This window comes from Peromyscus maniculatus, chromosome 5 (assembly GCF_049852395.1).
Source record: "Peromyscus maniculatus bairdii isolate BWxNUB_F1_BW_parent chromosome 5, HU_Pman_BW_mat_3.1, whole genome shotgun sequence".
Classification (NCBI taxonomy): domain Eukaryota; kingdom Metazoa; phylum Chordata; class Mammalia; order Rodentia; family Cricetidae; genus Peromyscus; species Peromyscus maniculatus.
The window spans coordinates 130,179,239-130,204,306 of record NC_134856.1 but is presented as its reverse complement, the minus strand read 5'-3'; the positions used below and the strand labels follow the sequence as shown (position 1 = coordinate 130,204,306).

The 25,068-nt window shown below is 48.4% G+C and overlaps 1 protein-coding gene across 1 annotated transcript in view; it reads left to right on the top strand.

Moving 5' to 3' along the window:
• Positions 1-25,068, top strand: part of Phf2 (PHD finger protein 2) — a 71,907-nt gene that overhangs the window by 22,685 nt on the left and 24,154 nt on the right. The window contains exons 2-5 of the mRNA XM_076573275.1: positions 12,989-13,074; positions 16,498-16,612; positions 20,351-20,511; positions 23,461-23,602. Of these exons, the coding sequence (XP_076429390.1) occupies positions 12,989-13,074; positions 16,498-16,612; positions 20,351-20,511; positions 23,461-23,602 (504 nt within the window). The remainder of the gene's footprint in view (positions 1-12,988; positions 13,075-16,497; positions 16,613-20,350; positions 20,512-23,460; positions 23,603-25,068) is intronic.

Sequence of the window (25,068 nt, the reverse complement as noted above, 5' to 3'; positions counted from 1 at the left end):
ACAGTTGTGAACTGCTATGTGGGTGTTGGGGAACGATCTCAGGTCCTCTGGAAAAGCAGCCATTGGTCCTAACCACTGAGTCATCTCTCCAACCCCTAGAAGCCATTCTTTCTATCACATATCCAATTTTTAAAAATCTCTTGTGTTTTTGTGTGTGTGGTGTGTGTGTGGTGTGTGTGTGTGTATGTGTTGTGTGTAGTATCTTTCATGTTTGTGTTTGTGTGTATGTGTGTGTACACGAGTGCTCATGTGTCGGAGGACATCCTCAGATGTTGGTCCACACTGTCTACCCTGCAGACAAGGCCTCTTGTTCACCACTGAGTGTGCCAAGCCAGCAAGCTGTGAGAGTCTCCTGTCCTCACCTCCCCCCTTGCTGTAGGGATGGATGCTGGGTTACAGACGTGCGGCTGCGTCTGGCTTCACATGCGTCCCGTTGATCCAAACGCGGCTCCTCACGCTCACACAGCAGGTGCTTCTCTGCTGAGCCGTCCCCCAGCCCCACCTCCTGTGGGGTTTGACCACAATGCCATGTGTCCACCTTTGTAGGACAACACAGAACAATTTCCCTGAAGCCTCTGTGCTCCATCTAGTCACGCTTTCCCCTAACTCCAACCCCTGGGAACTGTTGATCTTTTTTTCTGCCACCCTAGTTTTTCAGGGAGTCCTACAGTTGGAATCACACTCTGAAGACTTTTCAGACTGGCTTCTTTCACTCTGCAGCGTGTGTTCAAACTTTCTGTGTCTTCATTCCAGCTCACATTCCCTTTCCTGGGTTTCCCACGGTTCAGCAATTCATTCTCTTCCTGGAGAGCACTGTGGTTGTTTCTACATTGTAGTGCTTATGACTGTGCACAGGTTTTAATGGCGACATGGGTTTTCAGCTCCTCCTGGTAGGGATCGGGGAGAGCAACTGTGAAATCACATGGTAAGAATGAGTTCATTTTCCTGAGAAATGGCAAAGTTGCAATACTCAGTGGCTGTGACACCGTTGACAAGTGAGTGTCCCGGTCGCTCCCTTTCCACACCAGTGTTTGGTGTTGTCTGTGTTCTGGACCATCTTCATGGGCATGCTGTGGGACCTTGCTTTAATTTGCATCTCCCGATGACGTGATGTTGACAGCCTGCTCATGTAATGGCCGTCTAGAGATCTTCTTGGTGAGGAGCTAGTTGAGGTCTAGGGCCCACTTTAAAATCAGGCTTTTTTCTTGTTGAGTTTTAAGAATTCTTGCCAATTTTGGATACCAGTCTTTTAACAGATATGTTTTGCAAATATTGTCTCTGTTTGCTGCTCATCTTTTTAATTCTCATAACAGCATCCTTTTCAGTGCAGAAGTTTTAGATTTTAACAAAATCCAACTTGCCAACTCTTTCATAAATCATGGCTTTGGGGTTGCATCTAAGTCATCACCAGTGCTGGAGAAATGGTTCAGCAGGTAAAGGTGCTCACTGCAAAGTCTGGCGCTCATGAGCAGGTGGAAGGACAGACTGACTCTGCAGAGCCGTCCTCCATATGTGCTCAGTGGTGTGTGTTTGCTCTCATATGCATGCACACCCCTCCCCCTGCACATATTAATAATGCTAACTTTTAAAAAGTCATCTCTAAATTTAGGCTCATCTAGATTCTCTCATGTGTTATTGGAGGTTCATGGTTTTACATTTTACACGTGGCCCATGATTCCTTTTGCTGTGAAGTATATTCGGTCTCTGCTTGATTCTCTTTTATTCTTTTGCACGTGGATGTCCAGTCGTTCATCAATACTCTCTTCTCCATTGTATTGTCCTTGTTCCTCTGTCACAGGCAGATGATTGTGTCTGTAGGGTCTGCTCCTGGCTCTGTATTTCATTCCATGGGCCTGATCCTTTATGGCCACGTGGTTTCCATCATTGCTGCCATGGCTGGAGCTAGATGGTGCTTGTTGTCTGTTCTATTGTGGTAGCTGTTCTGGGCCCTTTGTCTCTCATAGAAACCTTGGAATCAGTGTGTTAATCTCCATAAAATGACGTGCTGAGGTTTCTCCTATGGCTCCTAGAGACCAAGTTGGGAATAGCTGACGTCTGACAGCATCAAGCCTTGCTGTCCATGAACATGGATTATGCTTCCATGTTTTTAGTTCTGTGATTCCCTTCATCAGTTTTGTGGTTTCCCTTATGTTTGCCTTCTGTAGAAATTTACACTTTTCTCATTTCATTTTGATAGTAAGGCCATGGAAAGGATGTTCCATTTCTTGATTTTAAGTGTTCATCACTGGCGTATAAAGGGAAATTGATTTTGTTAGCAACCTTCTGTCTTGTATCTTTGTCACATACTTATGCTTTAGCTTCAGGAGACAACCATGCATCTGTGAACAGTGACCATGGGATTTCTTCTTTCCCAGGCGATTTTCCTTTTCTTGTCTTATTGCACTAGTCAGGGCTTTCACATGGAATTGCTGGGAAGCAGCAGGGAGAGAGATGCTTGCTTCTTTCTTTTTTCTTCCTTTCTTTTCTTGAGATCATAATTTTCTTGATCTTGGCAGGATTCTGCTTTCTCACTGTGGGGTTTTTGGTTCATGGTAAATGTTCTTTGTCACAAGTTTCTGTCTGTACCCAGTTTGCTGAGAGTTAATCATGCATGAATCTTGCATTTTATCAAACATTCATTATGTACTTTTTTTCTCTAACCTGTTGATATATTATGTAAATTTACTTCCAAATGTTGAACCAGCTGTGCATACCTGGAGTTAATCACAGTTGATCATGGTATATAATTCTTTATAATGTTGTATTGAATTTGCTAGTATTTTGCTGAAATTTTTGTATCAATATTCAATATTCATGAGAGATTCTGGTCAGTGGTTTTCTTGTAACATCTTTGTCTGGCTATGTATTAGGGTAAGACTGCTCTTGTGGAATGTATTAGGAAGGATTCCCTCTGCTTTGATCCTTTGAAGTAGATTGTAGAGACAAGTGTGATTTCTTAGTAAAATACTTGATAGGATTCACTAGTGAGCTCATCCCCAGATGGTGCTTTCTGTTTTGTAAGGCTGCTAATTACTGATTGAGTTCTTCAGTAAATAACGGTCTGCTCAAATGTCTGTCTGTGTGTGCATTTTAGCAGAGTATATCTTTAGGGAATTGGTCCATTTCAGGTAAGTCAGTAAACTTTGAGTGCATGGAGTTGTTTAGTTTGATTTAGTGTGTTTGAGTCTTCACATACAAAGTAGGTTTCTGCTAGAACACAGATAGTTGGGTCTGCTTTTATCTTTTTCTTTTCTTTTCTGGTATCTATTCTACTGGTCTCTGCCTTTTGATTAGTACATTTAGGACATTAATATTTAAAGTGGTTATTGATATAGTTGGATTACTATTTACTGTTTCTATTACTGTTTCTTTTTTTGTTTTTCAAGACAGGGTTTCTCTGTGTAGGTTTAGAGCCTGTCCTGGAACTCTCTCTGTAGACCAGGCTAGCCTCAAACTCACAGAGATCCGCCTGCCTCTGCCTCCTGAGTGCCACCACCACCCGGCCGTGGTTCGGTGTGTCCCACCTGGAGCTCCATGGTGTCTGTTACTGAGGCTGTTAGATTTTGTGTAGTATGTTTCTATATAGAAATGTGGTATGTGTATGTGTGATGTTTGTGTGTGCTATGTCTGGAGTGTATTATATGTATGGCGTGGTGTGTGTGTGTGTGTGTGTGTGTGTGTGTGTGTGTGTGTGTGTTGCAGTGGCCAGGTGATATGATAGGACCCTACCAGCCTTGTCTAGTTCTCTGAGATTCTGAGGGAGGTGGCTGTCATCTGTGGGTCTTGGCACCAGTCACTTCCTCCGGGAAGAAAGGAGCAGGACCTGAGGGGTGGACAGAGCTTTCTAGAGCAGCACATCTGTGATTGTCACCTGTGAGAACTCTACTGTGGCCACCTGGAGCCGCTTCTGTGAAGCCCTCCCTACATAGCGTTTTCTTGCAGTGTGGGCTGCCTTGCTCAGCCCCCTCACTGGGGTCTGAGAGGACCCCCCACCACTACCCCGAAGATGACTGTGACACCCTGCATTAGAGTTGTACCCTAGGAAGTGTCTCTCTTCACACTCGACCCCTCACGTGGTGTGATGGTGACGGCCCAAGGAGTCAAGGTGTCCTGGGCGACCAAGTCTCTTGCTTGGGCTTCATGAGCTCGAGTCGCCAGCCAGAGGATTGAGCTGGATGAGTGACAGTCGTTTCCTTCGTGGCTCAAGAGCGCCCTGTTCTCGCTGCCTTGAGCCACTTTCTCTGGAAGCTCTGCACGTACCAGCACCCGCTTTGGCTTGCATTCTGTAAAGACTTATTTGTGAGTGTCAGAGAGTATGTATTTGAGACAGGGTTTCACTCAGTAGCCCAGGTTGGCCTCGAACTCAGAGATCCACCTGCCTCTGCCTCCCAAGTGCTGGAATTAAAGGTGTGCGCCACCACACTCAAACAGAGAGAATATTTTAAAATAAATGTATATATACTTATAAATTCAGATAGCTCCAACTGAAACAAAATCAGACTTTCATGATTAAAAATCTTTTAAGGGCTAAGGGTATAGCTCAGTAATAAAGTACCTGCTGAGAACGCATGAAGTCCTGGGTTCAAACCCTAGCATCACACACTCAGAGGTTTTACATTTCCTTGTGTGGATGCTAACAAATATGAACTTTGGGGGGTAGGGAGATGGCTCACTTGGTAAAGTGTGTGCTGTGTGAGCATGAGGATCTAAAGTTGAGTCCCCAGCACCCACTTAAAAGCTAGGTATATGCCTGCAACCCCACTTGATAGATGGTTCTCTGGAGTGGGAGGACAGGCCAGCCTACCGGAATCAGTGAGCTCTAGGTTCAGTGAGTGACCCTGTCAGAAAGGAAGGTGGAGAGCAAGCAAGCAAGATGTCTAGTAGTGTTGACCTCTGGCTCCACATGTATGCTTACACTGTACATTTACACACACACACACACACACACACACACACACACACACACACACACGGACATGTGCACACATATATACCTCATGCATACACAAACAAATAAAACGCCAGCTGTCCCCACCCATGAACTCATACATGGGCTCCTGCTAAGACTGATGCACTTGCTTGTTCTTCTACAACATCAGTGTTAACGTTTGGAGATTAACGTCCCCCAAGGGCCTGCATGTGGATGCTTGGTCGCAGCCTGTCACGCAATCGGGAGGTGTCAGAACCTCAAGGAAGTGAAAGCCAATGGAAGGAAAGCAGGTCTTTGGGGGTGGTGTCCTGGAAGGGTATGCCCACCCCTCCCCCATACCTCTCTCAGTCTGCTTCCCAGCTGTGCTGAGGAAGACAAGCTTTCTTTGCTACTGTTCCCACCTTAATGCTCTGTACCACAAGCCCAAAGTAGTAGACCAGTGACTCTGGACCAAGACCTCTCAAACTACAAGCCAGAATAAGTCTTTCCTCTTTTAACCCAGCGCTTTGATTTTCTCAGGTGTTTGCCACAGTGACAGAAAGCTGACTCACAATCAGCAACACCCTTTTAACTGCAGGTTCCAGTGAGCATTTCTGACTGTGGTGTGTCCTTTTCTATAACTGTAAATTACAACTTAGTCATTGGTCAGCCAGATACCATTTCCTCACCCAATTTTCTTACAGAAAATGGTCTTTTCACAGCTACATCCTTAACACACAGTTCAGCATAGACCAAAGCCTCTCCTAGGCACTTGTGACTCATTTGCAAGTGATCATTTATTTTGGTTCCTGATGTTTTCCATTGTCCTGAGTTGTCTTCATTACTGTGCTCAGGAGGGATGCAGTGACCCCATTGGGCTTGGGGGGGCGCAGTGTCGTTTGTCTGTGTCTGTGTGGGTGGGAGGGGATTGTGCTCTTTCAGGTACACATGCAGCCAGCCCTGACCTGGCTTTTTCATTTTGTTTTGAGATAGTGTCTTACCAGGGAGCTCTGGCTTTCTCAAAACCCACTATATAGACTAGGCTGGCCTTGAACTTCTGCCCCCAGAGTGCTGGACTTGCAGGTGTGCACACCAGAGCCAGCTCTCAACCTGGCTTTAATTAGAATAACAAGTGTGGGCCTTGCTGACTTCTTTCCAACAAATGCTGCTTTAAATAACCCTGTAAATGTGATTTTACACCTTTAAATGAGTTGGAAGTCAGATTTCCTGAACGCAGTCCTTAAAATTCCTGTCAGCTCAGTCATCATGAACATCCTGGCCCTCGGTGTCATGTCTACTCATTCTCCCAGCTCCGGTTTGCTTCAAGACCTGGGGACATCTCTGCTGTGTCCTGTAAGTGCAAGGATGGTGGCAGTGAAACTTGAAGTGACTTGAGGCTTCTCCCTTCCTCTGGGAGTGGTACAGCTGCCTCTGGGAAGAACTCAGCTCACCCTGAGTTTCTTAGAAAGGTCACAGCATTGTCATCAGGGATGTTTGAGAGTACCCAACAAAACACATGGCTTTAGAGCTGAGTAACAATAAGTGACTCACCTCATACTTAGGGAAGTGTGGTTTCTACCTACCCTGCTTGGGTTTTCTATAAGCAAATCCATTCTATAAATGGGTCCTACAGAATAGAATTCCCTGATAAGCAAGTCAGAGCCAGACCCTTTGCGCAGGCTCCATGATAGTGTGAATACTTCCTGGCCAGTTTGAATGCTCCATGGCTGGTGTGAATGCTCCATGACCAGTATGATGCTCTGTGGCTGGTGAGCGCTCTATGGCTTGTGTGAAAGCTCCATGGTTGGTGTGATTGTTCCATGGCTGGTGTGAATTCTCTGGCCCGTGTAAAATGTTCTGTAGCTGGTGTGGATTCTCCATGGCTGGTGTGGATACTCTGAGGCCAGTGTGAAGTGTGAATATTCTGCAGTTGGTGTGAATATTCTGTGGCCAGTGTGGATGCTCCAAAGTGAGTTTGAAGGCTCTATGGCACTGTGCCAATGTTCCTTGGTCATAAACTCACTTCCCATCAAGCTGCAACCCCAAATCCCTTCTTTTCCCACCCTCTGGCACCTAACTTGCCATGTGTCTCTCTAGACTTAGCTGTTGTAGATATTTTACCTGAGAGTTGTTATACAGTGTTATCACTGTGTATTGGGCTCCCCACCCCAACTAATCTAGTTTTTTCTATTCATATGTGCTGCTGAATATGTAAACTTTAGGTCAATTAATGTGTTATTTGTATGATCACATATTGTTGATCCATCCACCTGTCCTTGGATATGGGATGCCTTCGGTTACTGAACATCCCCCTGTTTTTGTGGATACAGCATTGAGGGGTACCAGTTCTTAAATCTTAGATATTTAGCTGAGTGAAACCACTGGCTCATATTTCATTGTACGTTTATTTTCTGAGGCAATCAATCTTCTTTTCCTGTGTCTGCACCATTTTACGTTTTTCTCAATTGAGGAAATTATGGAAGGGTCACAGTCTCTCCACATCCCACTGGGTGTGAAGTTGCATCTTGCTGGATTTTGATTTGCACTTCTCTAATGACTTGAATGCTCGGTGTCGTTTCATGTGCCTGTTGGCTGTTTACTCATCCTCTCTGGGGAAATGTCTGTTTGAGTCATTTGCTCATTTTAAAATTAGATTATTTTATTATTGAGCTATAAGAGTTCTTTCTGTATTTGGATGCTAGACCCTTCCTTACCTGATGTGTAACTTAAAATTTTCCTTCCATCTGTAAGTGGCCTTTTCTTTTTCAACAGTGTTTTTGATGTACAAAAGTATTTTTTAATTGAATTGAAAAAATTACTGGACAGCCTCCTACATATATACGATGAATTTTGGCCTTTTCCACACCCGCCCATTATATGTTCCCTTCCGTTCCCTCTCCACTGAAGCTCATCTATTTCCAATGAGCCCTCTCCTCCTCCTCCTCCTCCTCTTTTGAGCCACTGAGTTTAGCTGGGATTCCTCGCACAAGCATGGCTGAGGGGTTATTATCAAAGGTACAGTACCGAAGAAAATGGTGCTCCTGCCGCTGCCTGGTAACCATTAGCCGCCAGTGTGCCCTCAGGAAGGGGTGGGGCTTCAGGAGCCCCTCCCCCATCCATGACGAAATGTTGCCTGGCCCAATCTTAGAGGCACAAACGGTTTTTAATTTTGATAAAGCTCAGTTTATCATGTGTAGTTGCTGCTGCTGCTTATTCTTTGGGTGTTATTTCTAGTCATCCATCGCCAGATCCCAAAGCATGAAGATTTTGTTCACGTTTTCTTCTAACAGTTTTATCATTTTAGATCTTATATTTGGTTGATCAGTTTGTTTTCAGTCAGTTTTTGTGTAGGGTGTCAGGTGGACATTAAGGAGTAGAGACAGGCAGACCCTGAGAACTCACTGGCCAGCCAGTCTAGCTAAAATGGTGAGTTTCAGGGTCAGTGAAAGACCCTGCTTGCTCAAAGCAGTAAAGCAGAGGACAATGGAAGAAGACACCCACTGTTCAACCCTGGCCTCTCCATGCATGTGCACAGGTGTGTGCATCTGCAAACCCATGTGCATGCAGTATAACACACACACACACACACACACACACACACACACACACACACACACACACACGGAATAGTCTTTCCTTATTGAATGATCTTAGAACTCTTGTCAAAAATAAATTGACCAGGGTATGTGGGTTTGTTTCTGGGTCTAATTCTATTCTGCTGTCTATTTCTAGATAGATGCCAGGACCACACTGTTTGGGTTACTATGGCTTTGTTGTAAGTTGTGAAGTATATGTTCTCTTAACTTCATTTGTTTTTGAAGATTGCTTTGGTTATTTGGGGTCCTTCACAATTCCTTGTGAGTTCAAGGTCGGCTTTCCTCTTGTCTCAGCAGTGTACAAATCTTGCCTGTATTCGAGGTACATTTCCCCTGAATAGTTTATCCTGCCTGATGCCAGTGTCTAGAGCACGGCTGTGCTTGTGTGCTAATCTTGCATCCTAAAACTTCCCCTTTTATTTATTAGTGCTAACATTCCCCCCTCCCCCACCGGAGCTGAGGACCGAACCCAGGGCCTTGTGTTTACTAGGCAAGTGCTCTACCACTGAGCTAAATCCCCAACCCCAACTAACATGTTTTATATACAGGGCTTCCATGTGATTTTCTGAATATTTAAGCAAGTCATCTGCAAATGAAGATAATTTTACTTATTTCAATTGGAAGGCTTTTTATTTAGTTTTTGTTGCCTAATTGCTCTGACTAGTACTTATTATTATTATTATTATTATTATTATTATGAGATTTTCTATTTATTTTACATACCAACCACAGATTTCCCTGTCCTCCCTCCTCCTGCCCCCAGCACCCCCCAACTCACCCCCCCATTCCCACCTCCTCCAAGGCAAGGTCTCCCATGGGGAGTCAGCAGACCCTGGTACATTCCATTGAGGCAGGTCCAAGCCCCTCCACCCTGCACCAAGGCTGCACAAGGTGTCCCACCATAGGCACTAGGCTCCAAAAAGCTGGCTCATGCACCGGGGATGGGTCCTAATCCCACTGCCTGGGGGCCCCCTAAACAGTTCAAGCTAAACAACATTGTGTTGAGTAGAAGTAGCAATGGCTGACATCCTGCCTCATTTCAGATCTTCTGGGGAAAGGCTTTTGGTTTTTCATCATTCTGTGTAATATTAGCTGTGAGTTTTTCATATTACACCTTTATCTTGCTGAGGAAATTCCCTTCTGTTCTTAGTCTATAGATTAAAAAATGTATTATATATTTATATAAAAACATACACACACACACACACACACACACACACCACATATATGAAGAGCTGGGTTGTGGCACATGTCTTTAATCCTACCACTCAAGAGACAGAGGCAGGCTAGTCTCTGAGTTCAGGGCCAGCCTGGTCTACAGAGTGAGTTCTAGGTCAGCCAGGGCTACACAGAGAAACTCTGTCTCCCACCCCCAAGTAAAATAAATACAATTATGTATAGGTGTTGGATTTTGCCAAGTGTTTTTTTCTGTATAATTGAGGTGCTCACGTGGTTCTTCCCTGTGTTGTCTGAGGTGAGACCATCTTAGGGAAGATGGGGTTTGGGGAAGGACTGGGAAAGATGTGAACAGAAGTGTGAAGGAGAAAGGGCCACGTGAGCTGTGCACCTTGCCCTTTGCTTCAGAAGGGGTGAAACTTGCACAGTCCCTGCTGCTCTGTGGCCTCCAGGGTGGGGCCCCAGGGCACACTCTTCCCTTGTGCAGTGTGATGCTGCAGGGATTGAAGCACAGGTCTAGGTTATGTATGGAACTGTCCTTGCATTCCTGTGATAAGTCTCACTCTGTTGTGGAGTACCACCCCCTTGTACGCTGCTGGATTTTACAATATAGGCTTTTGTTTTTGGTTTTGTTTTTCCCCTCTGAGACAGGGTTTCTCTGTGAAACAGTCCTAGCTGTCCTGGAACTCACTCTGTAGACCCAGGCTGGCCTCGAACTCACAGAGATCCACCTGCCTCTGCCTCCCAAGTGCTGGGATTAAAGGCGTGTGCCATCACCACCTGAGTTACGATATAGTTTGCTGAGGATTTTTATACTGCTATTAATAAGAGATGTTGGTCTGTTTTTTTTTTGTTTGTTTGTTTGTTTTTTTTCTTTTTTGTATGCCTTTGTCTGGCTTTGGGATCAAGATATTATTGATCTCATAAAAGGAATCAGGAGGGCTGGGGATAAATGATAGAATCCTTGTCTAGCATATCCGAGGCCCTAAATTTCATTCCAGCATCAAAAGAGGGGGTGGGTCAGGAATATTACTTTCTTTTCTATTTGTTTCTGAGACAGCTTGGTATTATTTTTTATAGAATTCACTAGTGGTGCTTCTGGACTTTTCCTTTTTGTTACTTTATTACGTGCGTGCGTGCGTGCGTGCGTGCGTGCGTGCGTGCGTGCGTGCGTGCGTGCGTGCGTGTGTGTGTGTGTGTGTGTGTGTGTGTGTGTGTGTCGGTACACCCGGGAATCACACTCTCATTGTTAGGCTTGTGGTGAGTGCCTTTACCCCGAGCCATCTTCCTGGTCTCTGAAATTTTCTGAGGGAGGTTTTTGAGGCACAATGACTTATAGATCTGTTCACTTTTTCCTATTTTGTCGGTGTGTGTACGCTGGGTGGTAGGAATCAGTCCTGGCTTTAGATGTGCTCAGCAAGCACTCTGCTGCAGAGTTACAACTTACTCTGCTCTTTTTGAATTGCCTTTTGTAGTTTGTATGTTCCTAGGAATTTGTCCATTTCACCTAGGCTACCTAGTTATTAGTCTGTAAGTAAGTCTGGTTTCAGTAATCTTTCTTTTAACCCTCTCTTTGTGTCTGGTCAGTCTAGGTAAGAGCCTGGACACTTTGGTTTGATTACTTCTCTCTGGTGTTCCTTGGTCAGCTTGTACACATTCTGCTCCATCCCCAAGTCCTTAGTTAATATTGGGTGTGGTGGCGCTCGCCTTTAATCCCAGTACTAGAGGTAAAGACAGGCAGATCTCTGAGTTCCAGGCCAACCTGGTCTACAGAAGTGAGTTCCAAGACAACCAGAGCTATACAGAGAAACCCTGTCTTGAAACAACAATAACAACAAAGATGCCCTCATTTGATGGGAAAGCAAGCTGAGACACAGAGATATGCTGCCCCATCAGGTGATGTTTGAGGAACCAAGAAGTCAGGAAAAGGCCCTCCCCTTTTTTGCCCAAGGGTGGCAGAGGTCAACCTTGTCTGTTACTTCCTAGAAGACGATCACTTGTTTTTTGAGACAGGTTCTCTAATTGCGACCTGCAGCTCACTGATTAGGGTTGGTCATCCACCAGTGAGCCCCCTGGAAATGCCTGTCTTCACTGCTCCAATACTGGGTTATAAGTATGTGCCACGACTTCCTGCTTTTCTTGATCAGTTCTGGGGATCTGATCGCTGATCTTGGTGCTTGCCCAGCAAAACCTTAACTGACTAAGCCATCTCCTCAGCTCTCCTTACTCATTTTTAGTAGGTATAAAATTTATAGTGGTTCTCTATGAGCCAGTACACCATGAGCCCATATTAAAAAAAAAAAAAAAAAAAAAAAAGACAAAAGAGCACGTTTGAAAAGTCATGCTAAATACAGCTGGAGGCAGTCTGGGAACTTTGACTTTTGGTGGATTTGTAGAGCTTGCCCTATGCGAAAGTCGTCTGCAGAGTGTATGGTGGTGGCTTCCAGACAGCCAGTTCCCTTAGCCCTTCCTGGGTGGAGACTCTGTGGCTGCCCTCAGGTCATGCCACTTTAAAATATACAAGGTAGCTCCATCCATGCGTCTGTGCTGGCTGGAAGGTGGGTTGGTGTGTTCTCCAATCCAGTGATTTTTTTCCCATCTGTCCCAGCACCCTGCCCATGCACTGAATTCTCACCATGTCCTTCCGCTGCCTCCTTTACCTTAACCAGAGTGGAAGGGGTCGGAATAGAGCCCCATGCTTTCCTTTTGCTGGCCGTGATGTTAGAAACCTGTTGGTATTGAGGGTGGCATCCATTGATTCCGTCCTCGTTCCCTAAGGGGCCTTTGGCTGCCAACTGACTGGTGCCAGTGGCTGTCTCCTGGGCAGGTTTTCAGGCCTCGAAGAACCCTGGGAGGGAAGAAGGGGGGACACATGGGTCACTGTCTCTCAACCTTGCCCTGGCCTCCTGAAACTGAGTGGGGTGAGTGGTTGTGGTGTAGCTCAGGGTTCGCCTGTCTTCCCAGGTGTGTTCTGTTCCCTGGCTACCACCAGAGAGGCTCTGCCACTGTCCCTCCCAGGGTGATGATGGAGGTGGTCCTCATCGAGGCAGGCTTGCCTGATGAGTGGCACAGCGCTGGGTCCCCATAGCGAGCAGCTGCAGCTGCATGTGGATCCCACTGCAGATTCATGCTTGAGGAGGGCGGCTCTGCAGCCTTTCTCCCCTCCGTCCCCAAGGACCACAGTCCCACACTGCTCCCCTGGCCTCAGTCTCCGGCAGTGAGCAGGAGCTAGCCCTGAGCTTGTGGATGGAAGGTGCTGAGGGAGGCTGACTGGGAGTGTACTGATGTCTGTCTCCTCCTGTTTCAGCTGTGTTGGGGTGGAAGAGGAGGAGGCACCCGATATCGACATCTACCACTGTCCGAACTGTGAGAAAACCCATGGCAAGTCCACGCGTAAGTACCTCTGCCCACATGGAACACCAAGGTCACAGCCCGGCCGGCGGCTCTGGTGCTGGGGACCCCTCCAGCTTAGCTGACTGCCTTCTGCGACTCTTTCCCCTAGAGGCAGCCATGCAGATTCCACCATCACAAGGCCTTGCCAGGGCCACCCCTAGCACCTCTAGTGGGCAGGTTAGCCCATGTTAAGTGTGGGCTTGCGGCTCAGGTGATAAAGGAGGTGTTCAGGACTCCAGCTCACCCAGGCTGCACATGGATGTTTGTGAGTAGTTCTGTTGTCCATCCTCCAGGAGCTCAGCTTAGCCCACCCAGCATCCCCACCGGAAGTCTTTGAGGGTCTGGCTTCCCCACAGTGCCTGCTGCTGTGTATCCGATGCTTCTCCTTCCCACCCCTGTTCTCTGGGCCCTACTGTGCAGCAGGTGCTAAAGGAACACCCAAGGTGTAGGCTCAGCTCATACTGTGCAATTTCATCCAAGTAGGCTTGGAGCTCCAAGGCCGAGGCCTAGTTACAAGTAGGGAGCAGAGCTGTGGCCTGTAGGAATACAGGGACTGGACCTGTGTATGCGTGCGTGCGTGCGTGCGTGCGTGTATATCGCTGTCCTCAGGGCTCCTGCCTACGCTGGTGTTAGAAGTGCTCACATACACTACAGGTAGACATGCTCCGGCCGTTTCACTGTTCACATCCCGTGCCCGGGGCTGGACTGGGGGATCTGGACGGGTCAGAGGGGACTGTGTCCAGCCGCCATCATACTCACTGCGTCGTCCCCCTTTCAGGAGAACCTCACCCAGGTACTCAGTGCAAGCCGAGAGACCATATCCCCTGCTTAAGTGCTGTGAAGAGAGAGAGAGACGAAGATGGGGGAGATGCAGACAGTGGGGTGGGGGTAGTGAGGTAGGGATGCAGGCAATGGAAGAGAAACGGGCAACTCAGGAAGTGCGGGACAGAGGCACCAGGACTCAGTGCCACAGGGCTCCGGTAACAGTGGGACAGACAGTGGAAGGACATGGGCAACAGAGGGTCCACACTCCTGTCCAGTGAGCCAAGGCTCATCTGAGAACCTGGACTATTGGAGCCTGGAACTAGGTGGGTGGGCACCCCCTGTTCCAGGCTCTGTCTGCTGTCTCCTGGCCCTTCCAGGGCCTGGCCTATGTGCATTGTTGGAATGGTGGGGCAGCTCTGGTTTCTGGTCGTGCCCCAGCACATCCTTAGCACCTGCCAGTTCAGGACTCCTAAGGCACCTTCCAGACCTTCCCAGGAACACAGCACCTATGCCCAGAGTGTCTTGCCAAGGGGTCAGCTAAGTCACTGATGAGAAAGACTCTCCTGGTACCTTGTTAAGCTCAGGGTCTTCTTTATCTTTTTATTAGAAATGAGACAAACATGGAGAGCTTCTACCAGGACCCAGAGCTGTTCTGTGGGGCCTGGGAGGCTGGGTCACGGCCGAGCGGGGTTAGATCAAAAGACACCAGCAGGCGTGTTCTTAAGGAGGATGGGGTTAGGTCCCTAGTGAAGGTGATCTGGAGGATGCTGGGGTCACGCTACCCTGGATGGTTCATGGTGTGTCAGGGAGTCATTTCCAGGAGACTCCAGACTGGAGAGGAAGAAGTGGGAAACGGGGGTGGAGCCTCTCCCAGCAGTCACGAGTGTGTGGAGAGGTCCTGACTGGGACGCTCTTGCCTGAGTCTGCCCAGGGTGGAATGAAGGTGTGGTGCGGGGCTGAGCAGGTTGCATCGGTGGTGAACAGTCTGATTCTTTTGGTGCTGTCGGGCATCCTCAGAAAGAGCATTTGCACGGTGTCAACAACCTATGCACCGGGGAAGGCGTGCGTACCTGCCTCACCAAGACCCAGCCCCTGGGCTTGGCTGGGGTTTGAGCAGAGGCTCCACAGTCAGCCAGGAGCCCGGGTACCAGCTCCAGTTCCCATTCCCACCACCAGCTCCTAGGGGGTGAGTGACATGGTCATTTTACCTGTGTGCCTACATGCGTCTTTGTCTGGTTTTGCCGCTAGAACAAATGCCACAGGCTGGGATGCTTAAGTAGCAGGAAATCCATTTTGTGCCGTTCTGAGCACAGAAAAGTCCAAAGTCAAGGTACTCGCTCCTCCGGCATCTTCCCGCAGGGTAGAGGGTGAGGGAGCCTCCCGTGCCTCTGTCTCCACCACCAAGACTTCAGTTTCATGACTTAGTCTCCTCTCAGGTGCCCCACTTCCTAGTCACCCTGAGGACTAAGGATTTCAACATATGGGTCTGGGGCACAGACCAGTCAGAGCCTGCTCAGGTGTGTGTGCGCACATATGTCCATTTGTGTGTGTGCTCAGAGGGGGCTGTGTAAACACTGGGGTTTGGACTCACTGCTGTTATTGAGAGTCTTGTACTCCGTCAGACGCCATGGTCCAAAGTCCGAGCCGTTTCTCTCCCAGCATATGGTCTCAGTTTTGAGCTGAGTGCCTCTGAGCTCTGTGAGCAGTGCCTGTCTGTGACACTGGTCATACTTCCATCCCCAAAGCCTTGGTGACAAAAGGCCCTTCCATGCTCCTGGGAAGCTCCGGCCTGTGGCTGGTACTGGGAGCCCTCTTGAGGTTGAAGGCCTTCCTCCCCCTCTGTGTCCCTTCCACCCTGGCTTGGGGCAGGCCCTGCAATGGCTGGGTTCAGGGAAGAGCAGGGACCAGGGCCTCCCATGCTGCTTTCTCTTCCTTAAGCCACAGTGGTGTGGGTTGTAAGCCCAACCCCACACAGTCTCTCTGTGTTCTTTGAAGTGATTTTGGCCTGTGGGTCTTGGTCACGGCCATGAGACACGTTTATTCGACCAACAAAAATTTGGTACAGGAGTCTCAGGCTCCTAGACACGAGCCTTATGTGGCAGAGGCCAAAGGAGCAGTGTTGCTCTGTGGCCACAGCAGAGTCATATCCGTGGGAAGTGTACTCAGCTGGCTGACGGGACCCCCTCCCCGTCCCTAACTCAGGCTGGCACTGCATGACATCCCTGCCCTTCAGGCCATCTCCAGGGGTCTGTTCATGGGTACACTGACTGGGAGGTGGGGAAAGAGGGATTGGATAAGGAAGGTCCTGACGGAAAGGTGGTAGCTCTTCATGTGGAGGCCAAGCAGGATGTGTCCTCCCACTATGGTATGGCAAACACCTGGGCTGAGAACCTTCCAAGAGATGCCTGAGTGAGGAGGGCCAGGGCTGGAGTGGAAGCGTGACCTCCATTGTGAGAGGTGGGGATGAAGAGAAGGAGGTGTAGGTGTGGGCTGGCAGGCTCTGTGGGAGAGGTCTTGAGTTTGCTGTGTTGGGGACTCCCTAGCTTCCTTTCTGCCCGCTGTGGTGCCCAGCTGCGATGTCTTCTTATAGGTGTGGGGGCCTCCAAAGTTGGGTGGGAGTTGTGCTTGGAACAGACCCATCCCCTGTCTCCTCTATAGTCAAGAAGAAGCGGACCTGGCACAAACATGGCCCTGGGCAGATGCCGGACATGAAGCCAGTGCAGAATGGCAGCCAGCTCTTCATCAAGGAGTTGCGGAGTCGAACTTTCCCCAGGTGGGTGACCTTCCTCAGGTGGGTGGCCTTCCTCGGGTGGGTGGCCTTCCTCGGGTGGGTGGCCTTCCTCGGGTGGGTGGCCTTCCTCGGGTGGGTGGCCTTCCTCGGGTGGGTGGCCTTCCCCGGGTGGGTGACCTTCCTCGGGTGGGTGGCCTTCCCCGGGTGGGTGGCCTTCCCCGGGTGGGTGGCCTTCCTCGGGTGGGTGGCCTTCCCCGGGTGGGTGGCCTTCCTCGGGTGGGTGGCCTTCCTCGGGTGGGTGGCCCGTCCCTGTCCTCACCCATGTGGTGGTCCTTCATTGGGTGATTGGACCTTCTCCAGTTAACTGCCTTCCACAGATGACTGGCTTTTCTCAGCTGGGCAGACCTTCCACAGGTGGGTGGGCCTTCTGGGGGGGTCCAGGCTGTGCTGTCTAAGGGGCGGACCCATCCACTGAAGCCCTGGCTCCTCCCTCCATCTTCTGATCACCGCACCCAAGGCTGTGTGTACTGTCCCTTGGTCACAGGCCTTTCACTGGGGACTCCCATTGTCAGGAACCTGTTGTGGGGCTAGGCCTTCTGTAGACAGGTCACTTCTCTCCTCTGTCTGCATCTCTTGAGGACACTGGCTCTACTCTTGACCTTTCTTCCTCTGGGTGGAAAGTACCTGTCTCCGTCCTGGTGTCCGGCCACCTGCCCCATGCCCTTGTCACCTGGTGGAGGCCCTTGCCCTCCCTCTATTGCCTACACCCTGTTCTGTCTGAGGTCTGGCAAAGAAGTGGCCAAGAGCAGTCTCAGGAAGCTGTTCTGGGTCAGCCACAGCTGTGAGGCTGGTTCTGGTTGTCTGACGGAAATCCTTATTTCTCTCTTACTTTGGAAGGATAGTATGTATCACTGGGCAGAGAGTTTCCAATCGCTGGGTTTCTTTTGATGCTTATTATGTGGCTTCACATGAGCAACTGAGCTGCAGTTTACTTGGGTCCTCTGAGCCGGGCGCTGCTCCTCCAGCTCCCCTGACCTTCATTGAGAGGTAGTTCACTTAGTGTAACGCACTCATATCAACTTCAGGAGCTCTTGGTATGTGTGCGTATCTTCACAGATGTGTGCATGTTCACAGATGCGTGCATGTTCATAGATGCGTGCATCTTGACGAACGTTTGCATTAGTCAATTTCAGAGCCTTTCATCTCCACACAGAAACCCTGTCACCTCTCTTTCCCCATGGCCCTGAGGAACCACGGGCACCTTTACCTGCTGAGCCCATTTTCTCATGTGTAAATCTGCTTGCTGAGACATTTCCTAGAAATAGAACCACCCAGGATTTGGGTGGCTTCTTTTATTCCGATTATTTTCAAGGCTCATCCCCCCTGTAGCATTAGTCAGGATTTCATTCTCTCTTTGGCTGGATAGTCTCCCCTTGTCTGGCTGGACCACTGACTGTTTATAGCGTTCAGCTGATGGCCATTTGAGCTATTTCTGTTTTTGTTTTTATATTTTTACTTTTTGACTACTATGAATAATTGTGTCTAAATATTTATGTACACGTTTTTGTGTGGTCATATGTTTCCATTTCTTAGTGTGGAGCCTCTGGGTCGGATGGAAATCCTGGGTTTAATTGTCTGAAAACCGCCGGCCGGGCGGCTTCGCAGGGCAGCTGCCTCCTGTGACATCCCTGCCAGCCTTGCAGGGAGTTCTCTGTATCCTCCCAGCTCCCCTGACTGCCGAGCCTTTGAGTCTGGCCGTCCTGGGGTGTGAAGAGGTCTCTCAGAGTTTGGTGTGCATGTCTTTCCTGACTAGAGATGTTGAACAACTTTTGTTCGCATGTGAGCCTTTCTGTCTCTTCTTAGAGAATCTCCTGAGGGCCTTTGCTCATACATTATAGGTGTGTGCACACACGTGTGCATTTGCAGGCCAGAGGGTAACCTTAGGCATTGTTTAACAGGCATGATTCTCTCTCTCTCTCTCTCTCTCTCTCTCTCTCTCTGAGATGGGGTCTCTCAGCCCTTTGCCTCACACTTTAAACATTACTATATTTATACGTTTATTCATGTACATGTGTACATGCATTCATGTGTATAAAAAGGCCTGGTGGCAGGTACCTTTATCTGCTGAGCCATCTCACTGATCCTGCCTCACGCTTAAAAAAAGTTTTTTTAGATTTATTTTATGTTTTGCACATATATGTATATCCCACATGCATGTCCAGTGCCCATGGAGGTCAGAAGAAAGTATCAAATCTCCTGAATCTGGAATTATGAATGGTTTTGAGCTACCATGTAGATACGAGGCACTAAACCTGGGTCCTCAGCGAGAACAACAAGTGCTCTTAACCACTGAGCATCTCTGCAGTCCCACCACCTCACACCTTTTAAAATAACCTTTTTGTTGTTGACTTATAAAGGTTTTTTTAAAAACATATTTTAATGACTTTCAAAAATTCTGTGTATGTGTTTGTATCTGTGTGGCCAGATGTGCTCATCAGTTCAGGTGCCTGTAGAGTCTAGACGAGGGCATCGGCCCCCTGCAGCTGGACTTAGAGGCAGCTGTGAGCCACCCGACAGTGTTCTTTCTTAGCTGCTGAGCCCTCTCTGGCCCCTCTTTCCATAGTCCAGATGCATATTCCTTGCGCGTCATTGGCAGATACTTCCTGCCCCGTAGTTTGTCTTTTGACTTTCTCAATGGTGGCCTTTGAAGAAGAAAGTGCTTTTATCTAATCCTTTACTTGTTTCTCCTGCTCTTGTTACTATCTAAAACCTTCACCAAATCCAAGGTCATGACGATTTATCTTCCTGTTTTCGCCTAAAGACTTTGCAGTTGTAGCATTTAGTTTGTACCTGAGTACATTTGGAGTTAATTTTTGCACATAGAATGGAGTAAAAATCTGCCTTCCTTCTTCTCCCCAATATCACTGTTGAAAAGACTTCCTTCTGCTGTTAGTGGCCTTGGCATCTCTGTTGAGATCATTTGTTCATAAGTGTCCTCAGTTAATGTCTGGACAAAGTTCTAGGTACTGGCCCAGGTCTGTTCTTGTGCCAGGACCACACTTGACTCCTGTAGTCAAGGTTTGAAGTGAAGAGGTCCTGAAACTTGACTCTGTGTTTTTAAGACTGTGTTTGTTATTCTGGCCCTCTCACGTGGTTCCCTCATGTGGCTCCCTCATGTGGTCCATGTGGACTTTAAGATCAGCTTGTGAGTTTTGACAAGAAAGTTACCTGAGATTCTGCAAGATGAAGTAGAGGGATTTGTTTTGCTCTCTCTTTGCCATGCAGGGGAGAGAGAGAGAGAGAGAGAGAGAGAGAGAGAGAGAGAGAGAGAGAGAGAGAGAGAGAGAGACAGAGAGAGAGACAGAGAGAGACAGAGAGAGACAGAGACAGAGAGAGAGAGACAGAGAGAGAGAGACACAGAGAGAGAGACAGAGAGAGAGAGACAGAGAGAGAGACAGAGAGAGACAGAGATATCGATCTACCCAGGTGATGGTGTCTCTCTGCCTGCCTATGCTGCAGTGGAAAGGGTGGCCAGCACACAGGAACATAGCAGAGCTTTGCTGTCCGTCATCATTGTGGTACCAGGCTTCCACCTCCCCATCACAGTTACCAATGGACCTGTGTGCCATGCTCTCAGTGATGGGTTGCTGGACTCAGCACCACAAACTTGCCTACAGCTGTCTCAGTAGTTTTCAGGGTGCTGCAACAGGCCAACCTCCAGGAGCACAGGAGGCACATGGCCAGGTATCCTGAGGCCCCCGACCCACCCTTTGTCCACAGTGCTGAAGATGTGGTGTCCCGTGTGCCAGGCAGCCAGCTCACTGTGGGCTACATGGAGGAGCATGGCTTCACCGAGCCCATCCTTGTCCCCAAGAAAGACGGACTGGGCCTGGCTGTCCCTGCCCCAACATTCTATGTGAGTGACGTGGAGAACTATGTGGGTGAGTACTATCCTTTGTGTATCTTGTAGGACCATAGAGTAGGAGCCTGGAGTAGGGAGGTGTTGGGATGAGGAACTGTGCTGTGTATAAGTACCCGGCCTTATCCATGATCTGATGAGGGTAGGTAAGGCTTAAGGCTCTTGAGACAGGATCAGTCACTGAGCTTGGAGCCCCAGTGACCCTCCTGGGTCCATCCCTGCTTCTCTCTCCCAGTGCAGGCATTATAGGCATGAATGGCCACTCTCCCCACTTTAAATGAATGCTAGGAATCTGAGCTCAGAATATGTAAATACTTTGCTTTACCCAATGATCCATCTTCCTGACTTTCATGAAGATTTGTTTGTTTTTGTTTATTTGAGACAGTGTAGGTGTAACCATCTTGTTAAATAAGAAACACAGAGCCAATGCAGAGATGAAAGCCCAAGAGGACAGAGCAATAGCTAAGAGCTAAAAACCTTACCCTTCACTGCCGCTGCTGTCCTCCTCAGCAAGAGACCTATATCTTGTGTGTTTGTCCTGTTTATTGACTTTCTATTCTGCCCTCTCATTGGTTGTAAACCCAACCACATGACCTCCTTGTCACTGCTCATCTATACAGACCTCCAGGTCTTCTATGGTTGGTATTGAGATTAAAGGCATGTATCTCCATGCTGGCTGTATCCTTGAACACACAGAGATCTGCCTAGCTCTGCCTCCCAAGTGCTGGGATTAAAGGCGTGCACCACCACCACCCAGCTTCTGCTATGGCTTGCTATTAGCTCTGACCCCCAAATAAAATCACATTTCAGTACAAATAAAATATCACCATAAGACAGGTCCTCCTCACTGGGTAGCTCTGGCTAGTCTAGAACTCTTTATATAGACCAAGCTGGCTTTGAACTCCCAGAGCTCTGCCTGCTTCTGTCATCACACCTGGCACATGGAACATTTTAAATTCACAAAATGAAGGGAATAAACAGCAAGCCTGTGTACTTGACTGTTGGCCACACACCCACCAGCTTCGTGTTGATTTTCTCCCTCCCAAACTTCTTTCCTCTTAAAGTGTTTTAAGACCTACCTTCCCTACCTCTTTTTGCCCATTAACAACAATGCTAGCTGAACATGGTTTTAAACATAATTGCAATTCAGCCATTGCACCACATTTGTCTACAAATGTGTTGGGCCACATTCTTGGGTATCCTGGGACATATGTTCCTGTGGGCTGCAGGTTGGATATGCTTATACTTTGGCCTAATTCTTCCAGTTCCTTCAGAAAATGCCTGTTTAGAGTTGTGGAGAAGGCTTGCCATGTAGGTCTAATGACCTGAGTTCACATTCCCAGAACTCACATAAAAAGCCAACGTGGTAGTGTACATCTATAATCCCAGCACCCCTACTGTAAGATGGAAGCCTAGGACAAGAGAGTCACCCAGACGCCCACAGGCCAGCTGGTCTGGAGTATGTAGCAGCAAAGAACAAAGAGAGCCTGCTCAAACCAAGCGGAGTTGAAGGTGTGGACCAACTCCTGAAAGCTGTCTTTTGGCCTCCACATGCACACTTGCATTCACATACATAAGACTTATGCATGCATGCACTCGTTTACCTGTGTAAGGTCCTGGGTTTTATCTCCAGAAATACAAAGGACTCTTTACATTTGGCCATTTGTCTCAGACTTTAAACAGGACCCGTGGGTAGCATTTGGTTTTCATGTCCCTTACATTTTCTTCTGTGACAGCCTCACACCCCTGCCATTTTGTTAGTTTGGTGGGTCCTCCAGAATTTCTCATATCCAAGATGTGATTGGTTGTCAGAGTCCCTGCTATGGCATCCGGCAGATCAATGGGTCCTGGGTGTTTTCTGTAGGCTTCAGCTTGCAGCCCTTCTTGCATTCCCACTCAAGGATTTGTGGCTCCCCCTTCCCAGCGGGTACACCTCCACCTTTGAGGACACCTACAGTGCCTAACACACACCTGCAGTGATGCTGCCATGCTCAGTGGGGCCTGGTGTCCAGGCTTCTTGTCCACGGATGCTCCAAAAGCTTCCACCTTGTGTTTGAGCAGGACTGTGGACCCCGACAAAAGGGCATGTTTGCCTGTCCATTCTGTATTGTTTCTTCCTCTCTTGAGCATGACTCTTTTGTAAAGACTGTTCTATTCTTGATTATTTGAAGAGCCTCAGCTTTTCCTCGTCAGCTACAGAAAGGGCAAGATGAGTGTTCTCCCCTTTAGTCATCAATTGATCAGAACAGGAAGTTGGTGCCTATATTAGTTCTCCTATATTAGAGTTCTATCACTATAATAAAATATCTGAGACAAATAATTTATAAAGGGGGGAAAGGGTTATTTGAACTCATGATTCTAGAGCTGCAAGTCCACAGTCATCAGCCCCAAAGCCTTGGGTCCCTGATAAGGTTGTGTGTGATGGAGAAAACTGCTCATATCATACACTATGATATGAGGAAGCAAAAGGAAGAAGGAACCAGGGTCCTGCAGTCCTCTCCAGGGACTTGTGACCTAGGATTCTCCCCACTTCCTAAATGTTCCACTGCTTCCAAATAGCAGCACAAGCTGGGACCAAGCCTTTATATATCTATACCAAACAAATGCCCTTGAAATGCAGGGCTCCTGGCTTTTTATTTTAATATTGTCCTGGAAGTATTTATGCAAAGATGTTTGTTGTTACCTGAAGCTCAACTTGACCATGTATCTATCTATTTATTTGCTGATGTGGTCTCACCTCATCACTACCTCACAGTGTTACTGGGTCCAGGAAAGGAACTTAAGTTACTCCAAATTCACAGCTATTATAGGTAGAGGAGATAAGGTCAGCCCTTGTCTGTTCTATGGGGTCACTGCCCATAGGACAGTGTACAAGGGCCACTGAACACATGTAATTGTCCATCCCTGTCATGTCCTTCAGGGAGGCCATAGCACATTCCTCCTGTGCTCATGTCCTCCACTTCCTCCCCAGGGCCAGAGAGAAGCGTGGATGTGACAGACGTCACCAAGCAGAAAGACTGCAAAATGAAGCTGAAAGAATTTGTGGACTATTACTATAGCACCAACCGCAAGCGTGTCCTCAATGTGACCAACCTTGAATTCTCAGACACCAGGTGACAGGCTGCTCTGGGTTGGGGCTTGGCGGGTCTGGCTCAGGGTCAGTGTCACTGGTCCTGAGTTCTCAGGATGGTGTTGGGCCGTCCTGAGGTGAGGGTTGCGAGAGCTGGCTCTGGTACCTGCATGGGGTCCTGGGGTTGTGAAGCCTGGTTCGGGGTTCAACCCTGGTGTGGGGACTGTGAGGCTTTACTTGGGGTTCTGCCCTGGGTGGAGGCTGCAAGGCCTGACTTGGTGTCCTGCTCTGCATGGCCTGCTGCTGTCCTGTGAGCTGCCCAGGAATCACCATGCAGGCTTGGTTCCCCTGTCTCTTAAAACACAGTGAAACAACTCGGATGAAATAGGAGCAAACGGAGAAACCACCCCCCTCCCAGAGAAAGCCATTGAAGCAGTATGAATGAGTCCCTTCCAGAAGCACATGCTCCTCATCCACACTCATGACGTGCTGAGATGACACACTGGCACCCACACTTGTGACACACAGAAACTCACAGAAGTATGACACACAAACCCAGAAGCACAACACATTGACATACACTCATGACACACAGACAATGCACACACCCACTCACGCTCGTAATACACTCATGCATGCCTAGGGACACACTAAGACAGCACGATGACATACTCTCATGACACACTGAGGCAGCACACTGACACACGCATAATCATGACATACTCATAGAACAAGATGTAGACACACTCAAGACACATACTTACAGACATTCACACTCATAAACACTCTGAGACACAGCACTGACATGGTCAGGATACCCGCAGCATATTCCCTCCTGACCGTACCATAACCACTGAAACTTTCAACACACTGTGACACTCACTGGCACTACACTCAACACTTCCATGGCGTACTCCCCGCCACATGTACCAACACCCTTGTGTGCACACACTTACTTACTCATCTACGTGGAATCGCACTGTGGCGGCTGCTCCGCACCTCCCAGGCCTACTGCTTGCCTTGAAATATGAGGCCACTCACAGCTGTCCCAACAGGCCCCAAGTGTTAGCATTAGCACGATCCCTGTGGGATGGGGTGTCTGTGGGTCAGTTATGCACAGGCTCTGCCCCATCTCGAGGCTGGGGCAACAGGGCCGAGCTGTGATTGGGGGGCATTTTCATGGAGATGGAGAGCTCCCATGCACTAACCGGGAGCGACACAGCAAGCCTGGAGGTTACACCACGAGGAGCAGGGAGCGCAGACAGCAGGAGGGGCCTGGGGGCTGATGCCTTTATGGGTCCTAGGCTTCATCCAAATGCATTGGAAACCTAGGAGGGGTTTTATTGGTCTGTTTACTGGAGACGTGAGTTCCCTGGGGGTCACTGAGAGGGATTACTGGGACAGGTGTGCATCATGCCCACTGAATGTGGGGGTCAGCAGAGTTGGACATATAAGGTGCCTGTCCCACAGAGAGGGAGTCCCCAACTGCAGAATTTCTGTGGGTCATAT